This window comes from Eulemur rufifrons, chromosome 14 (genome assembly GCF_041146395.1).
Source record: "Eulemur rufifrons isolate Redbay chromosome 14, OSU_ERuf_1, whole genome shotgun sequence".
Lineage (NCBI taxonomy): Eukaryota > Metazoa > Chordata > Mammalia > Primates > Lemuridae > Eulemur > Eulemur rufifrons.
In genome coordinates this window covers 10,716,420-10,743,957 of record NC_090996.1, presented here as the reverse complement: position 1 = coordinate 10,743,957, position 27,538 = coordinate 10,716,420, and the positions used below count along the sequence as shown (strand labels likewise).

Below are 27,538 nucleotides of genomic sequence, written 5' to 3'. Positions count from 1 at the left end.
CTCAGTAAGTGAGGAACTCGATAAAGTGAAAGAAGTACGTGGTCTCTTTGTTCCCGTTTGGATTATACACTTTACTACTAACTCATGAGCTTTTCACGTGAAATCATTGTAATCTATAACATGAAAAAGAGAATAAAAACAGGTGCTAGACTTCAGTCAATACCACTTGGCTCGCAGGAATGCTGGTAGTCCCCTGACATTCCCACACCCTTTCACTTTACTTTTTCTGTCTGTGTCTTTGTCTCTCCCGTCTCTTGCAACACACACTGCCAGAGGACCTGGTTACATCAAGGGGCGTCGCAAACCTCTGATAATGAGATACAGTAGGGAGAGTATCAATAAAATAGGAGTAAAATGAATTTTACCCAAGGACAAAAATAGGAATTCTATATCATTTTAAGGGGAAAGGGGCTTTATATCTTCTACTTTTTGGAATAAGTTTAGCATGTTTTGGGTTGTACATGGAATAGCTGTATCAGGTAAGGTATAAGCATAACTGTGGCATTGGCTTTATTTGGAGAGGAAGTATGATTTCAAAAGTGACATATATGGTACCAAGGTGACACATAACAAAGGCACCATACTTATATACTGGAAAACCAAAAAGAAATATGCCGCAGTTAGACTTGAGAGCCTTCAAATTATGAATCAGGCTGATAAAACTGGATTGTAACTTTTAATCAGTCAAACTTGCCAATCTGCCCTGTATTCAATTTGCACATATATCTCACAGATCAGAATAAGAACTTGATCTTCACAGCGAAGCATGACTCAAAAAAATTGATCCTCCAAATATACACCCTGTCCTTCTTGGTGATTTTCCCACTGGACATCTCACTAGACGTTCATGCATTGCAGATTACCTACTAACTTTTTAAGCAGAGAACTCTGCACTGAATGCACTCTTTAAAGAATAATTTCATTGGTAAGAAAGAGGTCACATCTATTATCTCTTTCCCTACTAATGCAGCCTATGGTCTCATCTTTCTGGCTCTCACCTCACACTGGTATTTCACACTCAGCTTCTTATCAACTAAAAGCCCAACTTCCCCCACTCCAACCCAATCGAGATACCCACACACTTCCCTTTTACCAAGTATCCAAATACTTCTCTAACTCTTTCCTCATTAGCGTCCACCTTTCTCTTAATCTGCGTAGCGTATGTTGTTCACCATCTGACCCATGTGTCTCTTCCATGCTCAGCAAGTTTCCTAATAATGTCCCATTCTGATTTGTGACTCTCACGTGGCTTGTTTTCTCTGCCTTCTCGAGAACCTTTCTTCATGGACTGACCAAATATCACTCTCTGACTGAAGTGATAAGTGGACAATACCCTAGTTTCTAATAAACTTTCCTAGATATCTCAAGCCCCATCATTATCTTACCTGGAATTTCCTCTGCAGAGACTTGTGGGCAGACAAGCATAGATGTGAAATGGAGAAGGCAAGATAGGTCCACACTGACCAGCTTAGCTGCCAATGAACAAAACAAGCCTTTGCTGAGGTCCTCATCAGTCTTCCTTTCCTAAGCCTGGAACTCTCCATTTACTGGTGGAATGCCATGGAAGGTATTGTCCCGACACAGTCATCCTTGCTCAAACTAATTACCCCAGTGAAAGAGCATCACCAGGAGAAACAGGAAATGTGCCTGTTCAGATTTTGACCTCCATCACCACATACCACGACAGATTAAGTACCTCAACTTCTTTACCCTCTACTAGTTGGGCCTTGGAATGATGCATGTGCTTCCTCTGTCTATAAATATATATTGGAGCCAAACCTCCATCCCAATATGAAAGCTTGGGCAATAAAAATTTCCATGAATGTTACTTTATTAAGAAGGTAAATTTAATACCAGCTTAATCATCAGTATATTCACACCCAAAGGAAAATCTGTTTTGGGTTTTCTGTTGTTTTGGATCACTCAAGGCACTCTGTTCTTAGCTTTATAGCTCCTTCCCTACTTCATAAGATATAAATTTGGCTTATGTAGTCCTAAGACCTGGAGAGCCTTCCTGACTGCACAAATGTTTCAGCAACAGTAATCACAGTGGCTAGAATGAAAACAGACTTCATCTGCTGTGAGTCAATCATGGAAAAGGAGCAACATCTGTGAGAGAGAAAAACATCCCCTAACCCAGAGGACCTATGATGTCAGCTGAGGCAAATTGAGGACACTAAATAGATAGCATCAGGGATTCCAACCCAGAGGACACATCTTGGATCCTCTCTGGGGATCACATTACTCAAGACACCAATTAGACTGTGCTGTGTACATGGACTTAAGCATCCTCAAATGGCTTTACTTGCAGTTTGTTTGTAGGGGTCAGGAGAATGAGATTTTGGGGGAGTTCGCCTGTGAAGATAGCATGGGAATATTTTCTCCAGGAGTCAACTAACTGTGGAGACAAACAATCCCTACAGTCTCTCGATTGTTTTTCATTTTAGAACCCAGCTCTCTCTAGCCCCTTTCCATCCAACCCGTTTAAGAAGACAGTCTGAGTAATATTCAGTTTCTCTTGCCCACAGGGCCCTTTTCAGGGTTTTTCATATGCGATGTCATAGAAAAGAAGTCAAGGAATAGAAGCAGGCAACTCCTACCCTAGCTGTTGGTCATACTCCAATTTTATAGGCTACATTACCATAACATGTCAAGAGATTTCAGATACAGAAGTAATATAAGAAAATTGTATATCACTCCTTCTTCTCCTCATTTACTCCCAACTCATTCTCATGCTCTTCCTCTGGGTTATAAGGATTATGTTAGGTTATTCTTTGTGTCTCTGTCTCCATTTAGATCGTAAAAATGTCTTATTTCTCTGAGCTTATCTTGGCTTGATATTGGGTTTTTTGTTTTGTATTGTTTTTTGGTTTTTGTTGTGGTTTTTGTTTGGTTGATTGGGTTTGGGTGGGTTTGTTTGTTTGTTTGCTTCTATTTTTTGCTATTGAGTGGTGGGATTCTCTTATACATTTTGGATATTAGCGCTTTATCAGATAAGGTCTGCAAATAATTTCTCCCATTCCATATTTTGTGTTTTCTTTTCTTTTCTTTTTTTTTTTATTTTTATTTCATCTTATTGTTATGGGGGATACAGAATTGCAGGTTACATACGTTGTCCATGTACCGCATTTCCTCCCATTTGTTGTGTCCTTGCTGTTCATAAGCTTTTCAGTTTACTGTGATACCACTTGCCTATTTTTCTTCTGTTTTCTGCTTTTGGTGTTACACCAAAGTAATCACTGCAAAAGCCAATACTGTGAAGATTTAATCCTATTTTCTTCCAGGGGTTTTTTTCATTTCAGGTCTTACATTTAAGTTGTTAATTCATTTAGAGCTTTTTTGGTATATACTGTAAGATAACTATCCAATTTCATTCCCTTGCATGTGGATATCCAGTTTTCCCACCACTATTTATTGACAAGATTATCCTTTCCCTATTATGTATTCTTGGCACCCTTGTCAAAGATAAGTTGACCATATACACCCCAGTTTATTTCTGGGCTGGCTATTCTGTTCCATTGATTTCTGTGTCTGTTTTTATGCCAGTATCATACTGTTGGATGATTGTAGCTGTGGATTATGTTTTGAAATCATGAATCATAATGGCTGTAGCTGTCTTCTTACTCAAAATTGCTTTGGCTATTTGGGATCTTTTGTGGTTCCAATGAATTTTAGGACACTGCTGGTGGGATTGCAAATTAGTGCAACCCCTGTGGAAAGCAATATGGAGATACCTTAAACAGATATAAGTAGACCTACCATTTGATCCAGCAATCCCATTATTGGGCATCTACCCAAAAGGACAATAGACATTCTATAAAAAAGACATCTGCACCCGAATGTTTATAGCAGCACAATTCACAATCACAAAGATGTGGAAACAACCCAAATGCCCATCAATACATGAGTGGATTAGTAAAATGTGGTATATGTATACCACGGAGTATTACTCAGCTATAAGAAATAACGGTGATATAGAATCTCTTATGTTCTCCTGGATAGAGTTGGAACCCATTCTACTAAGTGAAGTAGCCCAAGAATAGAAAAATAAGCATCACACGTACTCACCAGAAAATTGGTTTCCCTGATCATCACCCAAGTGCACATTTGGGAATAACACCAATTGGGTGTCGGGCAGATGTGGGTGGGGGGAGGGGATGGGTGTATACCTACGTGAGTGTGATGCGCACTGTCTGGGGAATGGACACGCTTGAAGCTCTGCCTCGGGGGGAGGGGTGGAGGGATATGGGCAATATACATAACCTAAACTTTTGTACCCCTATAATATGCTGAAATTTAAAAAAGGGAAAAAAAACAGAAAGTTGGGGGAAATATAGACTAAGAGGTTTGATATGTGTGTCTGGAGTTCAGAAGAAAAATAAGAATGGAAATGTACATTTAAATAACAAAACCATATAAGATTACTTGGGAAATGAGTGAAAACAGGGGAGGGGCCTGAGGACTAAACTTGGGGCAATCCAACATTGAAGAAGTTACAATGATGAGAAGACATGAAGGGCCAATGAATTTGGGGTTAAACTGAGTGCAGTGCCCACTGAAGAAAAGTGTTTCAGAAAGGAAGGCATAATCAACTTTGTCAAAGGCTGTGAAGTGAACCAAAAATTGACCATTGGGTGTGTTAATGTGGAGGCCACTTGCGATATTCATACTAACGGTTTCCATACGGCAACGATGATTAAAAAAAAAAAAAAAAACAACTAAACTGAGCTCCAATGAGAAAAGCAGCAGAAAAAGTGGAAATATTAAGCAGGAAATAAAAAACTGTTTTCAGCAATTTTTCTATAAAACTCTTTAGGCTTTGCAAGAATGAGGGAGGATTCTTTCTAAGATGGCAGCTATGAAAGTATGTCTATCTGTAGGCTGATAGTATTAATCAAGTAGAGTAGGAAAATTAATGACACAGAAGAGAGAAGGAATAATTTCAAGAGCAAGATCCTTAAGATCTGGTGCACAAGTGAAGAGGATGCGATAGGTAAGAGATCTCTGCAGATCACATGCTTATGATTACAATGTTAGACCTTCTCCATGTTGTTAATCCAAATAATCTGGTCCCCAGTGGATAAATTCCACTATTGCCTGTGCCTGGGCTTGTTTTGTGGAAGATTGGGCAGTAGGTGAATACGGTCAGTAGTCTTCAGATAGATTTCTTCAGTCCTCCCACTGATTCTGTCATCTTCCCTGACTTCCTGCAATAAAATTCTTTTCTGCTTAGATCATTCAGAGTTCATTTCTCTCACTTGAAACTAACACATAATCTCAGATAACCCTATTTTTCCCATTAAACATACGAGATTACTGAGGCCTGGAGAGGTTAAATAATTGACCATGTATCACACCGTTAGCAAGTGAGACTTAGGTCTCATCCAAATCATTCTGATTCTGAATCACAATGCTACAAACCCTCAGAAAACAGAAGCTGAAATAATGAAAGTGAAGATTCTTACCTGATATGGCAGAACCAATGTAAACCAAACAAAGGTACAATATACATTTTAAAAAAGTTAAGTTTCACAGGGGCAGATTCTGAACACTTAGTTTAGCACACGAATCATGCTAGGCACTCAATAAATATTTCTTAAATATAACAATAATTCTGTATATGTATTATTATGGTATATGTATACAAAATGATTGTTCCTTCCTTCTGAATTCTTACACATTGTGACTGAAGGATCTCTAAGGGTCTATGAATATAACATTTCTATCATCCTTCCTTCCTTTCAAACAGCTTTTAATCACCCTTAATTTCCCATGCTTCCAATATGAAGCAATACACTCCAATTTTATACTCCATAAATACCCTTTGATGGCAAGTTTTATATATGTTTTTGTTAATCAAGATAGTAATGGGAAAAGGACTTTATATCTTTGTCTTGCTATCTTTCTTCAGAGGCTCACTGGCCTTTATATGTCTTCTTTTAAAGGGATTACTGTTAAGTTTTTGCCTAAATCTCTAAAGCTCTCAGTACATAGCCCATGGTGCTTGATTGACTGACACCAAGTTAAAAAAGTAGAATTTGTGTAAACCACAACATTCTTGCAGTAGTCAAAGAGCATCAGGGATGTAGATCCATGAAAATATCTTACAGGCACAGCCTAATCAATTTAAGGAGCTTTTTGCATTCTATTCTAAACTCAGGGCAACTCAAACACAGTCATTGGGTGATAATATCTCTTCTCAACACTCTCCTCAGAGCCTTAGCTACATCCTTATTCCGAAGAGTATAAATCATAGGATTCAGTGTGGGAGTAATGATGCTATAGAACACAGAACCAACTTTGTCTTGCAGTGGAGTGTGCTGAGACCTGGGCCTCATATATGCAAATATGCCAGCACCAAACCAGAGGGAAACAACAATGAGGTGAGAGCTACAAGTGGCAAAGGCATTTCTCTTACTCCCAGTTGAACGCATGTGAATGACACTGTGGACAATGAAGGCATAGGAGATAGAAACCAGTAAGATAGGGAGGAGAACAAGGAGGATAGTGCTGATATACACTGTGGTCTCATAAACAGAGATGTCACCACATACCAACTTCACAACAGCTGGGTATTCACAGTAGAAGTGGTGGATTTTCCGAGCCCCACAGAAAGGGAAGTGCATCAAGGTCACTGTATAAACGAGGGAATTCATGGATGCCCCTAACCACGACATAGCAGCCATCATCAATGCGACCTTTTTGTTCATGAGCACAGTATAATGCAGTGGATGGCAGATGGCCACATAGCGGTCATAGGACATGAGAGCTAGGAGAAGACACTCCGCACCACCCAGGGACAAGTAGAGGAAGTGCTGGGCAGCACAGCCCACAAAGGAGATGGACTTCTTGCCCGAGAGGTAGTTGGTAGCCATCTTGGGGATGGTTGTGGAGACGTGCATCAGGTCCATGAGGGAGAGCTGGCTGAGCAGGAAGTACATCGGTGTGTGAAGCCGGGGGTCAGCGCAGATGAGGAGAATGGTGAGACTATTGCCACTGACTGCAATAAGGAAGACCACCATGGTCAAGGAGAAAAGGAAAAGGTGGGTGAAAGAGTCATCAAAGAGCCCCTCAAGGATGAAGTCAGCCAGATAGGTCTGATTCCTCTGCCACATGTCCCCTTTCTCAGTCCCTGGGGAAACAGAGAGGAGATGAAGGGTGATTCCAGAAATGCTGGGGTACAGACTACCTGACAAAAAGCACTTTGGAGTGCAGGAAGAATTCATGAAGAGAGTTGTTTTTTTCTATTTCTAATTATGCAACAGCTCTAATAATCGAAATAACATTTTTTTTAAAGAGAAAACTTAAAATCTGTCTTCACAAGCATGATCACTCTGAAATTCCAGAATTCTAGACTATATTAAGTGCCAAACTTCCAGACTCATCTAGTTAAGGAAAATATACGTGTGTGTGTGCATGCACACCGTGGCATGTATATGTTTATATATATGCACACACATACAAACACACACGCACATAGGTTTGGGAGGGTTTGCGGGCAGTTTCAGGGTGTTGCGTTTTTATTGAGGATTTTTTTACTTATTTTATCAGTGAGGGTTTAACCAAACATTCTGAACAGGGTCTACATATACATATACAAGTAATAAATTTTGTTAGGGACTTTTGCCTTACACAGTTGTGGAAGAAGGTAAGGCAGTCTGTGTAAGGCTATCTCACCTTTGTGTCTGATGCTGGAACTTGAATTCCCTGGGGCAAGTTGTCAACAAGGTAAGTTGGGTGTAAAGAGGGGCCAATCAAGGGCAGGCTGGTACCCACAAGCATGAGCTGTAACCCACAAGGGAAGACTCAAACCCAGGTCAGTTCTTGTTGCCTCTGCAGCTAGTGGTGTGGGTATCTTGCAGAAGCTGGGGCTCCTCTTAATGGTGCTGAATGCACACATCTGGCACGGAGGTCAGAGGAGCTAAAGGAGGACCCAGGATCCCATAAAGCAGCTGCAGGCCCAACTGCTGCTTGACACCACTGAGCTGGGTCAGCAGATCAGTAACAACTGTGTAAATGGCAAAACGATGGTTTCCCTCAGCCCTTGAATCTCTCAAGAATTTCTCCTTGGCCTACCTTAACTAGAAACACACGAAAATAGGAATTCTGGGAAAAGTAGTTCCTCCTAGCCAAGCCATCATCTTCTGTCAATTTGGCACACATACAAATCTCCGTAAATTATACTTAATCTACAAATAAACACAACAAATTCATGTCTCTAACGTGATCCAACCACCTGCAAACAACCAAATGCTAACCGTTTCCCCAGAAGAAAATACAAAGATTTGGGATTTGAGAATTTTCATTTGTTTGCTTGCCTTTGGATGATGTTCATTCTTCCCCTAACTGAGTCATATGTCCCATTTCATATTTTGTAACTTAAAACAAAAATATTTGATTAACATATATGTAAAATATTCCTACAAAACAAAGAAAAAGGAATCATTACTATTATCTACAGAACAGATCATCCTACACAAGTACTAACCCATTCCTTGGATGTCAGCCCCCTTTTCCCCAAGTCGCTCTTGTCATTGGCCAATGGACCCATGAACAAAGCAGCCACAGAAACATGGGTAAAGATTTTGAATGGCTTCAGGAACAGGAAACACCCACCAAGGCCAATCTGGCTACAGCTGCTGCTGAGTGCCCAATGTGCCAACAGCTGAGACCAACACTGAGTCCCAGAGATGGCACCATTCCCGGGATGATCAGCCAGCTACTTGGGGTGGCAGATTGATTACACTGGACTGCTTTCAACCGGCATGGGACAGTGAGTTGTTCTTACTGGAGTAGAAACTTACTGTGGATATAGATTTACCTTCCTGACCTGCAGTGCTCCTGCCAAGAATACCATCTGTGGATTCATAAAACGCTTTATTCACCATAATAGTATCCATGCAGTACTCCTTCTGACCGATGACTCATTTGACAGCAAACAAAGTGTGGAAATGGGCCCATGGTCATGGAATTCACTGGTCTTACCTTAGGTTGTCTATCATCCTGCAACAACTGGCCTGACAGAACTGTAGAATGGCCTTTTGAAGATCAGCTAGTTGGCAACACTTGCATTGTTGGGGCAATGTCCTTCAGGATGTGGTGTATGTTCCAAATCTCCATCTAATTTATGGTACCATTTCTTCCATAATGAGCATTCACAGGACCACAAATCAAGGGGTAGAAAGAATGAGTTCTATCACTATAACCTCTATAACTATGAACCACCAGAAAAATTTTTCTGTCCTGTCCCTGCACTTTGAGGTCGTGTACTTTTAGAGGTCTTAGTTCCAATGGGAGAAATTCTTCCACCAGGTGTCACAACAATGATTCCATTTACTTAGAGTGAAGACTGCCACCCTGCTGCCCTTTTGGACTCCTCCTAACACTGACTCAAGGCCAAGAAAGTTTGTCTATTGTCTGGTTGGATTGATCCTGGCCCACAAAGGGAAACCAGTTACTACTTCACAATGCAGATAAGAAGGAGACACCTGGAGTCAGGAGATTTGCTAGGGTGCCTCTTTGTACTCCCATGTCCAGTGATATAAGTAAATTGAAAACAACCCAATTCACAGAGAACTTTAGTGGCCCAGATCCTTCAGCAATGAAAGTTTAGGTCCCCCCACCAGAAAAGGTTAGGTTCCACCAGACAAGGAACCATGACAAACTGTGGACAAAGGGAATAGGAAATGGGAAATGAAAGAGGGTAGTTACAAATACAAGCAATCAACATGTAAGCAGCTATGAAAACAAAAACTGTAATAGTTATGGGCATTTCTTCCCTAGTTTGTCTATGTAAGTATGTGTGTATATATACATATATATGCTGATATACTGATTATTTTTATTTTCTCTGTCATTGCCTTATCAAACATAAGAGGTATTAATAATAGTTAACTCATCTCAGTATTTAAGTTATGGGATATAATTGGGAGATATAAATTAGATAGGAATAAAATGAATTTTACCCAAAGACAAATCTAGGGATTCTATATCATTTTATGGGGAAAGGGGCTTTATATCTTCTCCTTCTTGGAATAAGGTTAGCAATTTTGGGGTTGTACATGGAATAGTTGTATGAGGTAAGGTGTAAGCATAACTTTGGCATTGGCTTTATTTGGAGATGAAATATGATTTCAAAAGTGATATATATGGTACCAAGGTGACACATAACAAAGGCACCATACTTATGTACCTGAAAACCAACCAGAAATATGCCCCAGATAGACTTGAGAGCCTTCAAATTATTAATCAGGCTCATAAAACTGGATTGTAACATTTAATCAGTCAAACTTCCCAATCTGCCCTGTATTCAATTCGCACATATATCTCACAGATCAGAATAAGAACTTGATCTTCACGGTGAAGCATGACTCAAAAAAATTGATCCTCCAAATACACACCTTATCTTTCTTGGTGATTTCCCTACTAGACATCTCACTAGACGTTCATGCATTGCAGATTACCTACTAACTTTTTAAAGCAAGGAATTCTGAACTGAATACACTCTTTAAAGAATAATTCCATTAGTAAGAAAGAGATCACATCTATTATCTCTTTCCCTACTAATGCAGCCTATGGTCTCATCTTTCTGGCTCTCACCTCACACTGGTATTTCACACTCAGCTTCTTATCAACTAAAAGCCCAACTTCCCCCACTCCAACCCAATCGAGATATCCACACACTTCCCTTTTACCAAGTATCCAAATACTTCTCTAACTCTTTCCTCATTAGTGTCCATCTTTCTCTTAATCTGCGTAGCATACTCCATCTGACCCATGTGTCTCTTCCACGCTCAGCAAGCTTCCTAATAATCTCCCATTCTGATTTGTGACCCTCACATGGCTTTTCTTCTCTGCCTTCTCAGGAACGTTTCTTCATGGACTGACCAAATATCACCCTCTGACTGAAGGGATAAGTGCATAATACCCTAGTTTCTAATAAACTTTCCTAGATATCTCAAGCCCCATCATTATCTTACCTGGAATTTCCTCTGCAGAGACTTGTGGGCAGACAAGCATAGATGTGAAATGGAGAAGGCAAGATAGGTCCACATTGACGAGCTTAGCTGCTGATGATCAAAACAAGCCTTTGCTGAGGTCCTCATCAGTCTGCCTTTCCTAAGCCTGGAAATCTCCATTTACTGGTGAAATGGTGGAAGGTATTGCCTGGAAGGTATTGCCCTGACACAGTCATCCTTGCTCAAACTAATTACCCCAGTGAAAGAGCATCACCAGGAGAAACAGGAAATGTGCCTGTTCAGATTTTGACCTCCATCACCACATACCACGACAGATTAAGTACCTCAACTTCTTTACCCTCTACTAGTTGGGCCTTGGAATGATGCATGTGCTTCCTCTGTCTATAAATATATATTGGAGCCAAACCTTCATCCCAATATGAAAGCTTGGGCAATAAAAATTTCCATGAATGTTACTTTATTAAGAAGGTAAATTTAATACCAGCTTAATCATCAGTATATTCACACCCAAAGGAAAATCTGTTTTGGGTTTTCTGTTGTTTTGGATCACTCAAGGCACTCTCTTCTTAGCTTTATAGCTCCTTCCCTACTTCATAAGATATAAATTTGGCTTATGTAGTCCTAAGACCTGGAGAGTCTTCCTGACTGCACAAATGTTTCAGCAACAGTAATCACAGTGGCTAGAATGAAAACAGACTTCATCTGCTGTGAGTCAATCATGGAAAAGGTGCACCACCTGTGAGAGAGCAAACACCCCCCTAACCCAGAGGACCTATGATGTCAGCTGAGGCAAACTGAGGACACTAAATAGATAGCATCAGGGATTCCAACCCAGAGGACACATCTTGGATCCTCTCTGGAGATCACATTACTCAAGACACCAATTAGACTGTGCTGTGTACATGGACTTAAGCATCCTCAAATGGCTTTACTTGCAGTTTGTTTGTAGGGGTCAGGAGAATGAGATTTTGGGGGAGTGCACCTGTGAAGATAACATGGGAATATTTTCTCCAGGGGTCAACTAACTGTGGAGACAAACAATCCCTACAGTCTCTCGATTGTTTTTCATTTCAGAACCCAGCTCTCTCTAGCCCCTTTCCATTCAACCCATTTGAGAAGACAGTCTGAGTAATATCCAGTCTCTCTTGCCCACAGAACCCTTTTCAGGGTTTTCCGTGTGCCGTGTCATAGAAAAGAAGTCAAGGAATAGAAGCAGGCAATTCCTACCCTAGCTGTTGGTCATACTCCAATTTTATAGACTACATTCACATAACAGGTCAAGAGATTTCAGATACAGAAGAGATAGAAGAGGATGGCATATCCCTACCTCTCCTCCTTATTTACTCCCAACTCATTCTCATACCCTTCCTCTCCATTACAAGGATATGTTGGGCTATTCTGTGTCTCCATCTCTACTTAGATCCTAAAATGTCTTGCTTCTCTGAGCGTATCTGGGCTTAATATTGTTTTTTTGGTTTTTTGTTTTTTTTTTTTTTTGGTTTGGTTGTGATTTTTTGTTTGTTTGTTTTATTGTTGTTGCTGTTGCTGTTTTTGTTTTGTTTTGTTTTTGCTACTGAGTTGTAGGAGTTCCTTATACGTTTTGGATATTAGCCCTTTATCAGATAGGGTCTACAAATAATTTCTCCCATTCCATATTGTGTGTTTTCATTTTGTTGTGTCCTTGCTGTTCATAAGCTTTTCAGTTTAATGTGATACCACTTGCCTATTTTTCTTCTGCTGCCTGCCTTTGATGTTACACCAAAGAAATCACTGCAAAGGTCAATATTGTGATGCTTGTACCATATTTTCTTCTAGGAGTTTTATGATTTCAAGTCTTACATTTAAGTCATTGATTCATTTTGAGCTGATTTTGGTGTATACTGTAAGATAAGAATCCAATTTCATTCTCTTGCATATGGATATCCAGTTTTCCCACCACCATTTATTGACAAGATTATCCTTTCCCTATTATGTATTCTTGGCACCCTTGTCAAAGATAAGTTGACCATATAACCTGCGTTTATTTTCGGGCTGCCTATTCTGTTCCATTGGTCTCTGTGTCTATTTTTATGCCAGTATCATACTGTTTGGATTATTGTAGCTGTGTATTATATTTTGAAATCAGGAAGCATAATGGCTGCAGCTGTGTTCTTGCCCAAAATTGCTTTGGCTATTTGGGGTCTTTTGTGGTTCCAGTGAATTTTTGGATTTTTTTCCATTCCTTTAGAAAATGACATCAGGATTTTGATAGGGAGTGTGTTCAGTCTGTAGGTAAACATTTTTAACAATATTATTCTTCCAATTCATGAACATGGAATGTCTTTCCGTTTGTGTTTAATTTCTTTCATCGGTGTTTTATAGTGTTCAGTATACAAGTCTTTCATATCCTTAGTTTAGTTTATTCCTAGGTATTTTATTCTTGTCAATCCTATTGTAAATAAGATTTCTTTCTTAATTTTTTTTGAATAGTTGGTTGTTAGTGTGTAGAAATGCAACTGATTTTTCTATGTTGATTTTGTATCCTGCAACTGTGCTGAATGAATGTGCTTATTAGTTCAAAGAGGGTTGTTTTTTGGTGTACTTTTTAGGGTTTTCTACATATAAGATCATATTGTTTTCAAAGAGAGGTAATTTTTCTTTCTTTCCAATTTGGAGATCTTTTATATCTTCTTTGATTCAATGGTTATTCAAGAGTTTAATTTCCATGTATTTATGAGTTTTCCCATTTTCTTTATTGATTTCTATTTTGATTTTACTGTGGTTTCCCATTATCCTTTTGTTATTGATTTCTATTTTGATTTTACTGTGGCAGAAATGATACTTGAATGATTTCAATCTTCTTAAGTTTTTTTTTTTTTTTTCAAAAGGGAAGATGACAACTTTTATTTATTTGGCTGATTTTTTTCCAAAGTTCATCTTGGGAGCAGTTTTTAACCATAGGTTCAAACTTTTTCTTGGGTTGCAAAACTGCATCTGATTGCAAGTATGACCCAAAACATTTGTAGCGCTTCAGCTGAGAGGATGCCAGTAACTGTTCAACATCACAGTTCAAAGTCCCGTATTGTAAAAGCAGTTCTTGTAGTTTATGTAACCAGCAGATGAGGGGTTAACTCGTTACAGTGAACAACCTGTACTATTAGTTTACAACGTTTTTACATTCAATTACCACATAGTCCAAGTCTAATTCAAAACAAAATATACATGGGCTTAATTATTCAAGAACACTTTACTATTTGTCACTTAATTTCATGATTATATACACTCAGTCCAACTTTTTTGGTTTGACTTAGATTTTCACTGGATAAGTTCATTCTGTAAATTAAAAACAAATAAATGCTATATTTTCTCTTCTCCCACAGCTAAGAAATAAGGGTTTAAAATGGCAATTACATAAGTTTATTTCAATATTTCTTAAATTCACTTTAATTAAAAAAAACTAATTAAATAACCTAGCACGAAAGCTGTATAAAGAACATCAATGTAAAAGATACAAAGAAAATCATGATTCTAACATATCTATGATAGAGAAAAAAAATTTAGGTCTGTAATACTCTAAATATGCAGTCAACTAGCCTATTTTTGCATTGTCGAGCATATAAACACATTTGTACTTGCAGAAATCAGAATGACAGCATAGGAATTTCTATTGCTCTTTCAAGGTCCAACATTTCCCATGCTGCCAGTTCACTTCAGACATTTTATTTCCTTATCCAAATGACTAGCCAGTGTAACCAGGAGTTTAAAAGGTATCACCTTTAAGCAGGAACGCTTCTCAATTTTAAAGCCCATAAAATGTATGGTGTAACTTAAACATTGATATTTCTTCTAAATAATCTAATCTTGCAAATGTGCAAGAATCCAATGTAATTTTTATAATTACTTTTGTGTTTTTATTTATTATCTGATACTTTTTAAGAGGTAGGCCCTTCACAGTTGATATCCAAGTTGTTGGACTTAAGAGTCTTGGCAACATGCACATAATATTCTAGCAGGTAAATATTTTAATAGCAAACATAACTGCTTTTTAAAATGTGCTCAATTTAAAAGGGGAAATACCTTTGGAAACAATTTAGTGACTCTTGAACTTTTAAATATTCATTGAAATCCAAGCAATTGCTAGTATTTGTTCTTGTTAACATGGAAGTACAAAAGGAACTAATAGGTTCTGATTAAAGCTCCCGTATTTCCCAGAAAAATAAAAGCCCAGAAATTTGCAGACATAATAAAATTTATTTAAATTTCATGCAATCTAATAGCCGTAAGTATAGTTAAAAGAAGCTGTAGGACAATAACTTTGCTCTGTCCATAAGATGTAGCCTCATTCATGAAACGAATGGGAATTCCATAGTTAAGAAAGCACTATTGGGTTAAGTTTTATGTTTTGTGACTGAAAATAGTCTGACTAGGCTTTTCTTTTCTGAGGAGCAAGATTACAGGAAAGGCATTTGTCATTAAATATACAACTACAAAGTATCTTATGTAGAGATAAATCACAATCTAAAAGAGGCCCGGTCTTTGATAAATGGCCAACACTCAACATCAAGGGGGCTTCTGATAAACCCAGAAATTGTCTCTTCCAGTTCTCATGAAAAATTTCAAAGTCATTATATAGTTACAGCAGAAAGTCACCCTTCAATCTAAAAACCACCACAATGCTGCACTGTGGTTCATCCAAATCATGGTTAGCAAATTTGAGCTTTATACTTAAGAAAACTCAATTTTAAATAACTGAGATAAAACTTACACTGTGCTTGATTCTATTTATCACTGGTGATTTTAGTCTGTGCAGATTCTGATGATTCTAAATATGTGTTCATTTAGTTGCTGGATATAGATTTAGCCTTAACCAGCAAGGATCATCCAACCTTTAAAGTTACCGATAGGAAGAATAAACTGAGTACTTGTAGAACTGGCACTTGCAATGGATACGGTTTTCCTACGAGATGCATGCAGCTCTTATAAATACTAAAAGAGGCATTTTTGCCAGGTCTTAACATGCTTTCTTTATTGTAAATTCCACTAATTTAATGAGTTAATAGGATTTTCTGTAGAGGTACAATTTCATTAAGCTTTACTTATAAAAATTACAGTATGCTGTTCTTTTATTTTACAATTTACTGTATTTAAGAAATCATGTTAAAATATAAATTGGCAGAAAATAACTGATAAACCTAGTAAAGCAGTGTCACAGTTGGATAAAGGGATTTAATTGTATGTATGCACTGACCATCAAAAGAAGGGATCAGACTAATCCTTTCCTTTAATAAAAACTTCAACATTGTTTGTAAATGCCTCATTTAAAGGAGTGGGTAGGGAAAGAGTTTAGAAAAGTCCAAGTAATAAAAGGTATTCAATTACTTGGTAAAGTTAAAAAGCTAATGCAACAATGTTACATCCAGATAAAAAACATTATTCAAAAGCAATTCAAATACCGAAAAGGATTTCAAATTGAATATTTTATTAACATGGTAGTTGTCTTTATAACATGTGCACACACACTCGCACACTCAGAATGATCTGCCTGGGGAAAAATTACTAAATATGCCTAAGGGGAAAATGAAAAATAAAAAAATTCCTGTAGGTTTTCATTATTGTAGGCAATTATGTCCACATCACTTACAAAGCTATTGCCAAATCTGTCCAAGGAAGCAGAGTTTGAAAGGGGGAAAAAATATCAGGAAAAATTCAACAGTGGCATAGCAGAGCTCTCAATATGAGAAAGCTGACATAATGTGGACTTTTGCTGTGAATTTTTTCTTTGCAAAATATGGGGAGAGGTTTATCAATGGGCAGAAAATAAAAGAAGGCGGTGTGAAGTAGGCTTTTGCAGTCAATTTTCCTCACAGTATTGTGCAGGGTCATCAAGAAAATGCTTAGTCTTTCTCTGGAACCAGTTTCAGAACTTTTCCAATTGCAATGGTCTTACCCTCGTCTCTTAAGGTAAAACGACCCATCTGAGGGAAGTCTTTAAAGGTCTCAAGGCAGATGGTTCCTGCTGTCCTTAAACGAGCAATGCATACTTGATCTTGCTTCACAAAACGGGGTCGAGTCTTACTTTTTTCTCCTGACTTTTTGTCTACCAAGCAGATTAAGGCCGTTATTTCCACTTCCTCAATACAGGTGTGAATATGCAGCACCGCATTATACCCTGGGCAGATGATGGATTTGTGCTCTATAATCACTATCTGGGCATCAAATGTACGTCCAGAATGACAAAGATTATTAGGATCACAAAGTATGAATCCAGGAAGAATCTCCTCTTCTTCAATTCCTTTCAGTCTGATTTTGAGGTTTTCACCTGGGGCTACAGTATCAGTCTCTACATCGTCAGAAAGTATTCCAAGAACTTCCACGTTGTGCTTGTTTGGCATCATCACGAGCTGCTGGCCTTTACAAATAGATCCTGATTCCAGCTTTCCCAGGACCACTGTGCCCATGTCCTTGTACTTATCCACAATTGGCAGCCTGATTGGTCCATCAACTGATCTATTGAAGTTTGGCAAATTATCCAGATATGGAATAAATGGTAATCCGATGTACCAAGGGCAGAAATCCGACTGCTCTTTGAGATTTGCTCCAGTCAGTCCCGAGCAGGGCATGAAGTGAATGTCCTTTTTGGGATTGAAGCCAACTTTTTTCAAAAATGGCACTAGTTTCTCTTTACATTCTTCATATCTCTCATTGCTCCAATTTACTGTTGGATCATCCATCTTATTAATGAGCACAATTAAGTGTTTTACACCTGCTGTCTTTGCCAACATTGCATGTTCTCTCGTCTGTCCTCCTTTTTCAAATCCAGTTTCAAACTCTCCTTTCCTGGCTGAGATTACTAGCACAGCCAAATCAGCTTGAGACGCACCACCAATCATATTTGGGACAAAACTCTTGTGGCCGGGGGCATCTAGAATTGTGAAATGCTTCTTTTCGGTTTCAAAATAGGCACGACCCACTTCTACTGTTTTACCCTTGTCTCGTTCTTCCTGGTTTGTATCTAAGGCCCAAGATAAGTACCAAGTTTCTCTGTTTTTTTCTTTAGCTTCTCTTTCATACTTTTCAAGTGTCCTTTTGTCAACCATTCCAGTCAAATACATTATTTGTCCTCCAATGGTTGACTTGCCAGCATCTACATGCCCAATGAATACTACATTTACATGTTCTTTTTTAGGAGCACCTGGCGGTGCAACCACAGATTTAGGTTTTGGTATTTCCTCTTCCTCCTCCATCATTTCATGGGCACTTTCCTCTGGTGGCCTTCCATCTCCCAAGGAACTACCCTCTGGCTCTACTTCACTTATTTCTTCTTTGTGCTCCCATGATTCTTCTGGGGACATTTCTGTCTCTCCATTTTCTACAACAGGTTCTGAAAGGTCCATGCTAACAGCTGAATTTGAACCTTCACACAACGAATGTTCCTCTTGAGAGGATTCCACAGGTGCCGAAGGGCCTCCCGCGCCGCTGCCGGCTCCGTGGTTGTTGGCGGCGGCGCCAGCGGGAGGTGGCGGAGGCTGAGTCGGACCCCGGAGGAAGGACGGCACGAACTCGGCGGCGTGGACGTTGGGCACGAAGGGCTTGGCGTTGACGTTGAGTTGCCGGCTGAAGGCCGCACTGAGGTGCTCACGCTGGGCCTCGGCCCCCGCCGCCGCCATGGGGCCGCCGCCGCCACCACCACACGGGCCCGGCCCGGGGGCTTCCATGTCCGCCTGGTCCCAGCAATCGGGCGCCGACTCGCTGCTGCTGCTGCCGCTGCTGCTCCCGCCGCCGCCGCCGCCGCCGCCGCCGCCGCCACTGCCCGGATCCATGATCGGGGGGGCCGTGTGTGTGGTGAGGAGAGGGCGGGAAATGGAGGTGGGGGCGACCGACGGGGGAGAAGCAGGCCGCGATGACCCGGCGAAGGCAGCGAAGCAGAAGGGCCGGGGGCTAGCGACACGATCCCCGGCGTCGCCGCGGCGGCAGATACAGTCCTGACTCCGCACTAGCGACGGCGGCGGCGGCAGCTCAACCCTCCTCCTCGTGTGTGCGAGCGGATCTCCTTAAGTTTGTTAAGACTTGTTTTGTGACTACCATGTCATCTATCCTGGAGAATGTTCCATGTGTACCTGAAAGGACTTGTATTCTGCTGTTTGAGAGTGAAATATTCTGTATATATCTTTTAGGTCCATTTGGTCTATTGTTGTGTTCAAGTCTGCTATTTCATTATTGATTTTCTGTCTGGATGATCTATTCATATGGAAAGAGTATTGAAGTCTCCTAAATTATTGCATTCCTATTGATTTCTACCTTCAGATCTATCAATGTTTGCTTCATATATTTAGGTGCTCTGATTTGGGGTACATGTATATTTAAAATTATTATATTTTCCTATTCAATTGGACTTTTGAAATTACATAATGACCTTTTTTGTATTATGTGACTCTTTTTTACCTACATCTATTTTGTCATACATAAGTATAGCCACCTCTGCTCTCTTTTGGATATCATTTGCATGTAATAACTTTTCCTATCCCTTCACTTTCAGCGTACATGTCCTTAGATCTAAATTGAGCCTCTTGCAGACAACATTCAATTGAATCTTATTTTCTTTAATCCATATGGCTACTCTGTCTTTTGATTGGTGAGTTCAGTCCACTTACATTTAAAGTAATTATTGATAGGGCCGGGCGCGGTGGCTCACGCCTGTAATCCTAGCACTCTGGGAGGCCGAGGCGGGTGGATCGCTCGAGCTCAGGAGTTCGAGACCAGCCTGAGCAAGAGCGAGACCCCGTCTCTACCAAAAATAGAAAGAAATTATATGGACAACTAAGATATATATATACAAAAAATTAGCCGGACATGGTGGTGCATGCCTGTAGTCCCAGCTACTTGGGAGGCTGAGGCAGTAGGATCGCTTAAGCCCAGGAGTTTGAGGTTGCTGTGAGCTAGACTGACGCCACGGCACTCACTCTAGCCCGGGCAACGGAGCGAGACTCTGTCTCAAAAAAAAAAAAATAAATAAAAATAAAAATAAAGTAATTATTGATAGATACGGACTTACTGTTGACATTTGATTGACTGTGTTCAGTCCGTTTTGTAGTTCTTTTGTTCCTTTCTTCCTCTCTTGCTGTTGTCCTTTGTGTTTTGATTATTTTTTTTTTGGTTGCATTATACTTTGATTATATTCTCTTTATCTTTTTTGTATCTACTGCAGGTTTTTGCTTTGTAGTTACCATAAAGTTTGAATAAAACTTCTTACAGTTATAACAGTCTATTTTCAACTGATAACAACTTAACTTTAGTCATATACAAGGACACTACACTCTTACTTCCCCCCAACACACACACTTTATATTACTGATGTCACAAGTTGCTTTTTATACTGTATATCCATTAACAAATTTTTATGGTTATAGTTATTCTTAATACTTTTGTCTTTTAACTTTTATACTAAAGTTAAAGTGATGTATCCATCACCATCATTGTCCTACATTATTCACTATTTGTCTGTATCTTCACCCATGAGATTTATATTTTCATATGTTTTTGTGCTGCTGTTTGGAGTTCTTTCATTTGAACTTGAATATATATAGAAGTCATTATGTTAATTTCAGATGAACTACACTTTAGACCAGGGAAATTACCATGAATAAAGAGGTGTATTATATAATGATAAAGGGATCACCTCTCCAAGGAGACATAACAATCCTAAATGTGTGGATGGCAAACAAGCACATGAAAAGATGCTCAATATTATTTGTCATTAGAGAAATGCAATGGAAACAACAATGAGATACCATTACATACCTATTGGGATGGCAAATAACATACCAGAAAATACCAAATTCTGGTGCAAAACTGAAGTAACAGGAACTGTCATTCATTGCTGCTGAGAACGCAAAATGGTATGACCACTTTGGAAGACAGTTGGGCAATTACCTATAAGATTAAACAGATTTACTAAACACACTCCTATGTATTCACCCAAGCGAATTGAAACTATGAGACTTATTGAAAACTTGTGTTCACAAAGAAAAAAAAAAAAAACCTTTACACAAATGTTTATGGCCACTGTATTCATAATTTCCCGAAACTGGAAGCAATCTAAATAGCCTTCCACAGATGAATGGATTAGACAAACATAGATTCAGAGGATGGAATACCATTTACTCATAGAAAGGAGTGAGCTACTGATTCACACAACAACATGGATGAATCTTAAATGCATTTTTCTAAGTGAAAGAAGCCAGACAAACGGATATATATTGTATGATGCCCAATTAAAGGACATTCTGGAAAAGCTAAAACTATAGGGATAGAAGTGTCCAGGATTGGAAGGGCAGGTGGATGACTGACTACAAAGGGGACACACAAGGTAATGTTAGGATGATGAAACTATACTACATGTTACTGGAATGATAAATACATAACTGTATGCATTTTTCTAAACCCGCAGAACTACACATCACAAAGAGTGAACTTTAACATATAGAAAATTTCAAAAATTAACCACGATGTTGGAAGATTTCCAGGATGAAATGCAAACTGTAAGAAAGAATCTAAATATATTATAAATATATTACATAACCTCACTGAAGATGATGGGGCAGTAGAGAAAGAAGCTGCACAATGTAACTTTAGAAAATAGTGTTTTGATTCAAAAACATAATATAAAAACAAAAGAAATTGTACATAAACAGTGTACTGTAGTTGGTAAATTTCTCACTGGGATACAGGTTAACAATTCTGACTCTGCTTTACATGTATGCTGGGTTACAAATCAGTGGATGGTGAATGGTGATAGCCAAGTTTCTCACTACAAGAAAAGAAAATTGCAGACAAGAAAGGAGCGAAGGCTGCAATGAATATTGTGAAACTAGATTAGAGTCGGAGAAACCAGTATCAATTCATGGTTAGGTGAATACAAATATAGATGAATATAGAAATAATTATAGGAATGTGTGTATATATGGGTTCATTGTGTATACATGTATCTATCCTATCTTTGTCCACTGACTCTGGGAGAAGTGATACCCAGTAGCAATGAGCACACTCAGTGCCCAAATCTTGGTTTCTTAATACCATTCTACAATGAAAGGAAATAAAGCTTTTAGGAGGTTTTAGCACCGGGGAAATGAAAATACAAGATGATCCTGGGCATCCTTTAGTACCAGAAAGTAAGAAGGTGCTCGGGAACATAAGTATGGAAATAAGTTAAAAGAACAAAAGAGCCAATCTGAAAGAGTTTCTAATTGCCAAAGCTGGAACAATTTGAGTAACAAAATAATGTGGCATTCATTAGATAGAACCCAAAGGATAAAATAAGTTTCCATGAGCCCATTTTGATATAAAATATTGAATAACAGATGGCAGAGAAGTGATCCAAACATAAACATTCCAAGATATATATATAGATACTCCCCTGTCCCCAGGGTTTGAATTTACTTTTCATCCCTCCCACCCCAGCCCCTAAGTGTGAGTTAGACTTAGTGACTGGATTTTATTGTTTGTTTGTTTGTTTCAGAATTTTATGGGAGTATACCTATGGGGGTACACACATTTCGTTTACCAAATTTGCTTTTGTACAGTTTGAGTCAAAGTTATAAGTGTGCCCTTCAGCCAGTTGGTGTGCACTGTACCCAATAGGTGTGAATTTATTTATTTTTTCCTCCCCCCCCTTCCAGCTACTTAATTTCCCTTGAGTTTTACTTCCATATGTGCACATAAGTGTTGATATATTAGTTCCAATTTTGTGTTGAGTACATGTGGTGTTTGTTTTTCCATTCTTATGATACTTCACTAAGAAGAATGGCCTCCAATTCCATCCAAGTTATTACAAAAGATACTAGATCAACATTTGGTTTTATGGCTGAGTATTGCTCCATGGCATACATATACCACATTTTATTAGTCCCTTCATGTATTGATAGGCATTTGGGTTGTTGTGATCTTTGTGATTGTGAACTGTGCTGCTATAAACATTCCAGTGCAAGTGTCTTTTTTATAAAATATTTTTTTCCCTTTGGGTAAATACCTAGTAATGGGATAGCTGGATCAAATGGTAGGTCTACTTTTAGTTCTTTGAGGTATCTTCATACTATTAACACTTTCCATAAAGGTTGTACTAGTTTTCAGTCCCACCAACTATGTATAATTGTACCTTTCTCTCCACATGCTCACCTGCATCTGTTGTTTTGGGACTTTTTGATGAAAGCCATTTTCACTGGACTTAGGTAATACCTCATTGTGATTTTGATTTGCATGTCCTTAATGATTAAAGACAATGAGCATTTTCTCATGTGTTTTTTGGCCATTAGTCTGTCTTCTTTTGAAAAGTTTCTGTTCATGTCATTTGCCCACATTTTAATGTAGTTGTTTGGTTTTTTTCTTGTTGATTTGTTAGAGTTCTTTGTAGATTTTGGTTGTCAGCCCTTTATGAGATGTACAGCATGCAAATATTTCCTCCCATTATGTAGGTTGTCTATTTGCTCTATTGATTCTGTCCTTGGCTGTGCAGAAGCTATTTAATTTGATCAGGTTCCACTTACTTATTTTTGTTGTTGCTCTGATTGCTTTTGGGGTCTTCCTCATAAATTCTTTGCCTAGGCTGATATCTAGAAGAGTTTTTCCAACATTTTCTTCTAGAATTCTTATACTTTCATGCCTTAGGTTTAAGTCTGTTGTCCATTGTGAACTAATTTTTGTGAGAGGTGTGGATGCTGTTTCAGCCTTCTACATGTGGCTTTCCAATTTTCCCAGCACCATCTATGGAATAGAGATTCTTTACTCCAGTGTATGTTTTTGACTGCTTTGTCAAAGATCCAATGGCAATATGAAGATCGATTCATAACTATGTTCTCTGTTCTGATCCATAGTTCTATGTCTCTGCTTTTCTGCCAGTACCATGCTGTTTTTGTCACTATAGCCTTGTAGTATAGCTTGAGGTGTGGTAAAGTTATGCCTCCTAATTTCTTCTTATTATGTAGAATTGCATTAGCTATTTGGGGTCTTTTCTGATTCTATACAAAGTTTAAAACTATTTTTTTGAGATCTGCAAAAAATAACATTGGTATGTTAATGGGGATTGCATTGAATTTGTAAATCACTTTGGGTACTATAGACATTTTAACAATGTTGATTCTGCCAATCCATGAGCATGGTAGGGTTTTCCATCTGTTTACATCATCTGCAATTTCCTTCCTCAGTTTTTCATCATTTTCCCTATAGAGGTCTCTCACCTCCATAGTTAAACATATTCCTAAGAATTTTATTTTCTTTGTTGCTACTGTGAAAGTTATCATGTCTTTGATTTGATTCTCAGCTTGACTGTTATTAGCATATATGAAAGCTATTGATTTTGTAGCCTGAGACTTTGCTCAATTCATTTATCAATTCCAGGAGTCCTCTCAGTTGAATCTTTGGGTTTTTCTAGATATAAGATTATATCATCAGCAAAAAGTGATAGTTTGACATCTTCTTTCCCCATTTGGATACTCTTGATTTCCTTTTCTGTTTGATTGCTCTGGAAAGGAATTCCAGTACTCTGTTGAATAGAAGTGGTGATAGTGGGCGCCCTTATATGGTTCCAGTTCTATGCAGGTATACTTTCAATTTTTTCCAATTGAGTATGATGTTGGTTGTGGGTTTGTCATATATGGCTTTAATTATTTTGAGGTATGTCCCATCTATGCCAATTTTGTTAAGAGTTCTTATCATAAAAAGGTGTTGAATTTTGTCAAATGCTTTTTCTGAGTATATTGAGAGGATAATATGGTCCCTGTTATTGCTTCTATTTATATGGTGAATTACATTTATAGATTTGCATATGTTGAACCATCCTTGCATCTGTGGGATGAAGCCCACATGGTCATGGTGAAATGTTTTTTTGACATGCAGTTGAATTCAGTTGGCTAAGATTTTATTGAGAATTCTTGCTTCTATATTCATAAGGAATATTAGTCTGCAGTTTTCTTTTTGGTTGTGTCCCTCCTGGCTTTGGTATCAAGGTCATATTGGCTTCATAGAATGAGTTAAGAGGATCCCTTTCTTCCTAATAGTATCAGATAATTTCTGCAGTATGAGTACCACTTCTTTTTTATAAGTGTGGTAAAATATAGGTGTGAAACTCTCTGGTCTGGGACTTTCTTTGTTGGAAGATTTATTTTATTTTATTTTATTTTTGCTGCTTCAATTTCAGTGCTTCATATCCGTCTGTTCAGGAATTCTATTTCTTCCTGTTTGAGCCTACGGAGATTGTGTGTTTCTAAGATTTTGTCCATTTCCTCCACATTTGCAGGTTTATGGGCATAGAGATTTTTATAGTATTCAAAGATGATGTTTTGTATATCCATGACATCAGCTGTGATTCCGCCTTTTTCATTTCTAATTTATCTTATTAAAGTCCTTTCCCTTCTGCTTCTGGTCAATCTAGCAAGAGGCCTGTGAGTTTTGTTTATCTTTTCAGAGAAGCAACTCTTTCTTTCATTAGTCTTCTCTATAGTTATTTTGTTCTCAGTTTCATTTAGTTCTGCTCTGACCTTGGTTATTTCTTTTCTTCTTCAGAATTTAGGATTGGTTTGCTCTTCCTTTTCCAATTCCTTGAGACAGTATCTGGCTTTTAAAGCACAACTATGGAAAGAGAAATATGATAACTTTACAACGGAGAAATTTGACAAATGCTACCTTGACCAAGTGGTGAAGATTAACATCACCAATGAAAAGACTTGCCCTCGAGCTGGGAAGCCAGGGAGCTCCCAGCCATCATGGCCGCACATCCTGGGCCCCCATGATGGTGGCCCAACCACTGCCTGATACCCAGACCCTCTCTGGATTCACCCAGTGGGGAACTTCTGGTCTCCCATTCTAGGAATCATGGAGCTCTCCAGAGGGGATGATACGCCAGGATCTACTCCTGCCTGCCCTTCTGGAGAGGGCCAAAGATACGGACTGATCTTCCCTCCCTGCCTCTTTCCTCCTCCTTCCACTCCATGGGCCAGAGACCACCTGACCACCATGGACATGACACTTGAGTGCAGCCAGACTGAGTCCACAGCCCAGGGCCAGGGCAGGGTCACTCCATCCATGTGCAGCCAATAGCACCAACATGAGGAAACCACCAACTGTGCAGGGTGGGCGGTAAAAGCTTGGGTCTCAAGTCTCTGGATGCAAATGGTTGAAATCCCAGATGACCAGAAAAAGTGTAAGATACTGATCACCAAACTGTCTTGGGGAAGTATTAATTGCCAGCCTGGGAGCAAAAGTTTCTGTCTTGAAATAAACTAATAAGTCAGGTTATACATTTAACAGAGTAAAGACTTGGAGAAATACCTAAAGAAAATTGAAAACTGACAGTTTCTTCTCAATCCTGTTTGTACATCAAGAAGCATCCAGACTTTCTGGGAGGTTTTTTTGTTTTGGGGTCTGTTTGTTTTTTTTTAAAATACATACAGACATGTAGATCCCATCGCATACTTGATGAGAACAGAAGGGCTGATATCAAGACTCAAAAACCGAGGCAAAAAAACATGAAGAATAAAATGAGCAAACGAAAAGTTTTTCTCAGTTGACGATGCAAGTTCTTTGCAATATTAAGTATGAAGGCAGTCACAAAGGCTTGACAAAAGAGGAAAAGGTTTGGAATTGTTGCCACCAAAGATGTAAAAAGAAGTAGAGGGATGAAAAGTAAAGTTTACCATGCTGCTCAAAGAGCCCACTTGAAGTCAGAAAACAGAATTTGTAGTGGAATCAATCAACCTCTGATAGCCCAGAAGGAACAGTGGAGGAAAGGTACTGATGAGTTTCCAAAGGATTAGAAATTAGTAAGGCAGGTACTGGAGGAAGTCCTGATGGGCAAGTATATTCATTTCCTAGGTCTGCCATAACAATGTACACAAACCAGGTGGCTTAAAAACAATTGAAATTTTTGTCTATCCTCTTTTGGAGGCTAGAAATGAGAAATCAAGTGTTGGCAGGGCCATGCTCACTACAGAGCTTCTAGGTGAGAATTCTTCCTGGCCTGTCCTAGTTTCTGGAGGCCCCAGGTGTTCCGTGGCTTGTGACAGAATAACAAGCTCTGCCTACAACCCCTGCTTCCATCTCCCAGACCCAACTTCCCTGTGTTTTCACTTGGCATTTTCCTGTGTTTGTACACAGACATATGTGTGTGGACATATGTATAAATTTCCATCTTCTTAAAAGGACACCAGATGTACTGGATTGGGGCCCACCTAAATGACCCCATCTTGATTATAGCTGCAAAGATCCTATTCATAATTTCAAATAAGGTCATATTCATAGGTAGGACGACTTCAACTTTTTGGGAAGACAATTCAACCATAACAGCAAGTATCCTGGGAAGCTAAGAAGTCAGTAGAAATTGTTGAATGAGTTGTCTGCTCAGATTGAAAAGAAAGACAAGCCAGGATGGGCTGAGACACACGAAGCGGGGGTTAGGAAAAGTGCTGAGAGTTTCTAAGAATCATCATTAAACCACTGCCAGAGAGTATTTATTGAAAATCTAGGAGAAAATATATTAAAATGTTAGTAGTGGTGGGATTATAGATAACTTTTAATTTTCTTGTATGTTCCAA

The 27,538-nt window shown here is 38.9% G+C and overlaps 1 protein-coding gene and 1 pseudogene across 1 annotated transcript; both read right to left on the bottom strand.

The window, feature by feature from the left end:
• Window positions 1–6,176: 6,176 nt before the first annotated feature.
• LOC138394487 (olfactory receptor 2AE1-like) lies at window positions 6,177–7,115 on the bottom strand. Its single transcript, XM_069486498.1, has one exon. The coding sequence runs from the start codon at window positions 7,113–7,115 to the stop codon at window positions 6,177–6,179; it is 939 nt and encodes a 312-aa protein (XP_069342599.1).
• Window positions 7,116–15,511: 8,396 nt separating this feature from the next.
• Window positions 15,512–18,917, bottom strand: LOC138394478 (eukaryotic peptide chain release factor GTP-binding subunit ERF3A pseudogene; annotated as a pseudogene).
• Window positions 18,918–27,538: the final 8,621 nt, after the last annotated feature.

Coding starts and splice junctions, on each gene's coding strand:
- LOC138394487 (XM_069486498.1), bottom strand. CDS start 7,115: ATGTGGCAGAGGAATCAGACCTATCTGGCTGACTTCATCCTTGAGGGG.